This window comes from Fopius arisanus, unplaced genomic scaffold (genome assembly GCF_000806365.1).
Source record: "Fopius arisanus strain USDA-PBARC FA_bdor unplaced genomic scaffold, ASM80636v1 scaffold00010, whole genome shotgun sequence".
Taxonomy (NCBI): Eukaryota; Metazoa; Arthropoda; class Insecta; order Hymenoptera; family Braconidae; genus Fopius; species Fopius arisanus.
In genome coordinates, this window is record NW_011887749.1 from 1,056,575 (window position 1) to 1,058,279 (window position 1,705).

The window sequence follows — 1,705 nt, forward strand, 5'->3', positions numbered from 1 at the left end:
AAGAGACTTTTTTAATTTATTCTTTATTTATTCTTCCGAATGAAAGCTATGCAATCGTAATTTTTTTGATTCGCTATTTTCCATTGAAAAAATCTAGGAATGATATGATTTATGACGATATGTTTTAAAAAAAATTCTCTGTGTAGTATTTGTCCAGAACAGTCCCTATTATTCGAAAATTATGGGCCCAATAACTCTGAAATTTTGGTTATCAATTGGTATTTTTAGTAGTCAAAATTTTAATTAAAATTCCGCTTGATTTGTTGAGTACGTCCGTTCGACTGATTCCATTAAAAAAAATCAAACACTCGTCATGGTCATGATTATCACTATACCGAGAGACAGCAATTCATTCTTTTTCATTTATTCCTTGGAATCGCCTGTGAGTGCAACAGCGCAAAAAATAATTAAGATAGAAATTCTGTATGATCTTAGTTCTCACGATAACAAGAAGATATTCCACTTTTTGTACAAAAACTTTTTCTTCCATATCTCAAAAACTACTGGCCCGATTTAATTTCTTTTTTTCCCAAAATGTTAGGCTTGTTCAGGCTTGGAATTTGGAATGCTGACAAGATTTGCGCAAACCTTCATAAACAGTGCAGCAAGAGATTCCCATATTGACTCTAAACTGATATCTCATTTTGGTGCCACTGGCATCACTCAGCAGCAAAGAACATTGTGAACATTTGGCGCAGGAAATAAATCCTCGAAGGCCTCCATAATACTTCACTTCAGAGACCCAATCGCTGTGAACTCGATTGAATTCTGTCACGAGTAATCCATCAATGTGTCCCTGAGAGATAGAAATAATTACTGAACTTCTGAAAGCACAAATTTCTGCATGGAATGAGCACCTTGAGGAGGGCTTCGTAAGAGGCTTCCAAAGTTTCTCGTTGAGGAGTTTGTTTGAAGGGGCCTCTGTCAAATGGAGAGAATGCTAGAACTCTCACAGATCCTCCAGTATCTCCCAGGACGACATAAGAGTCTTCTTTGATGTTTTTGCTGAAATAATAAGCCATGCAGATCACAGCATCTCGCAGGCTTGTAATCTAAATCAAATAAAAAAACGAATTAATGTTGAGAAAAATTATTAAACAAATCCCACCTGAAAATTCAGACGACAGATTCTGCCAAATTATTGAGTACAAATAACTCATTCATTATTTTCATCGTATATGTACTCATGTTAATATTTTTAAGATCAATAATTGGTTCTTTAATTACTTTATTTATTGTTGATATCGGTATTATTAATATTATTTTCATGTTGCTCATTCTGTGAGTAAATGGTTCGTGTTAATAATTCCTTTGTCTCTTTCGTATTGAACTTGAGCTTGAGCTTGCGTATTGATGCTGGCATGTTGCACTCATGTGAAAATGCATTAAATAATCTTCAAAAAAATGTATGAGTTTTTGGAGTTTCTTCAGATTTTTACCGTTAAATTCACGTTTATTGCTAATTATCGTAGCATTTGATTCATGTTGAGAGGATATAATGGAATTCCCACAAATTTTTATGGAGTTTTTGGAGTTTCTTCAGATTTTTACCGTTAAATTCACGTTTATTGCTAATTATCGTAGCATTTGATTCATGTTGAGAGGATATGATGACATAATATCAAAGGTTTTAACAAGTTCTATTTGATGCCGTTTGAATTTTTCAAGTTCATCGAACTGATCGAGAGTTATTGATGAGAATGTG

The 1,705-nt window shown here is 33.6% G+C and overlaps 1 protein-coding gene across 1 annotated transcript in view; it reads right to left on the minus strand.

Moving 5' to 3' along the window:
- WDY (WD repeat-containing protein WDY) overlaps nucleotides 1-1,705 on the minus strand; it is a 9,209-nt gene that overhangs the window by 5,118 nt on the left and 2,386 nt on the right. Inside the window, exons 5-6 of the mRNA XM_011298437.1 lie at nucleotides 858-1,052; nucleotides 626-796 (exon numbers count right to left, since the gene is read on the minus strand). Of these exons, the coding sequence (XP_011296739.1) occupies nucleotides 626-796; nucleotides 858-1,052 (366 nt within the window). The remainder of the gene's footprint in view (nucleotides 1-625; nucleotides 797-857; nucleotides 1,053-1,705) is intronic.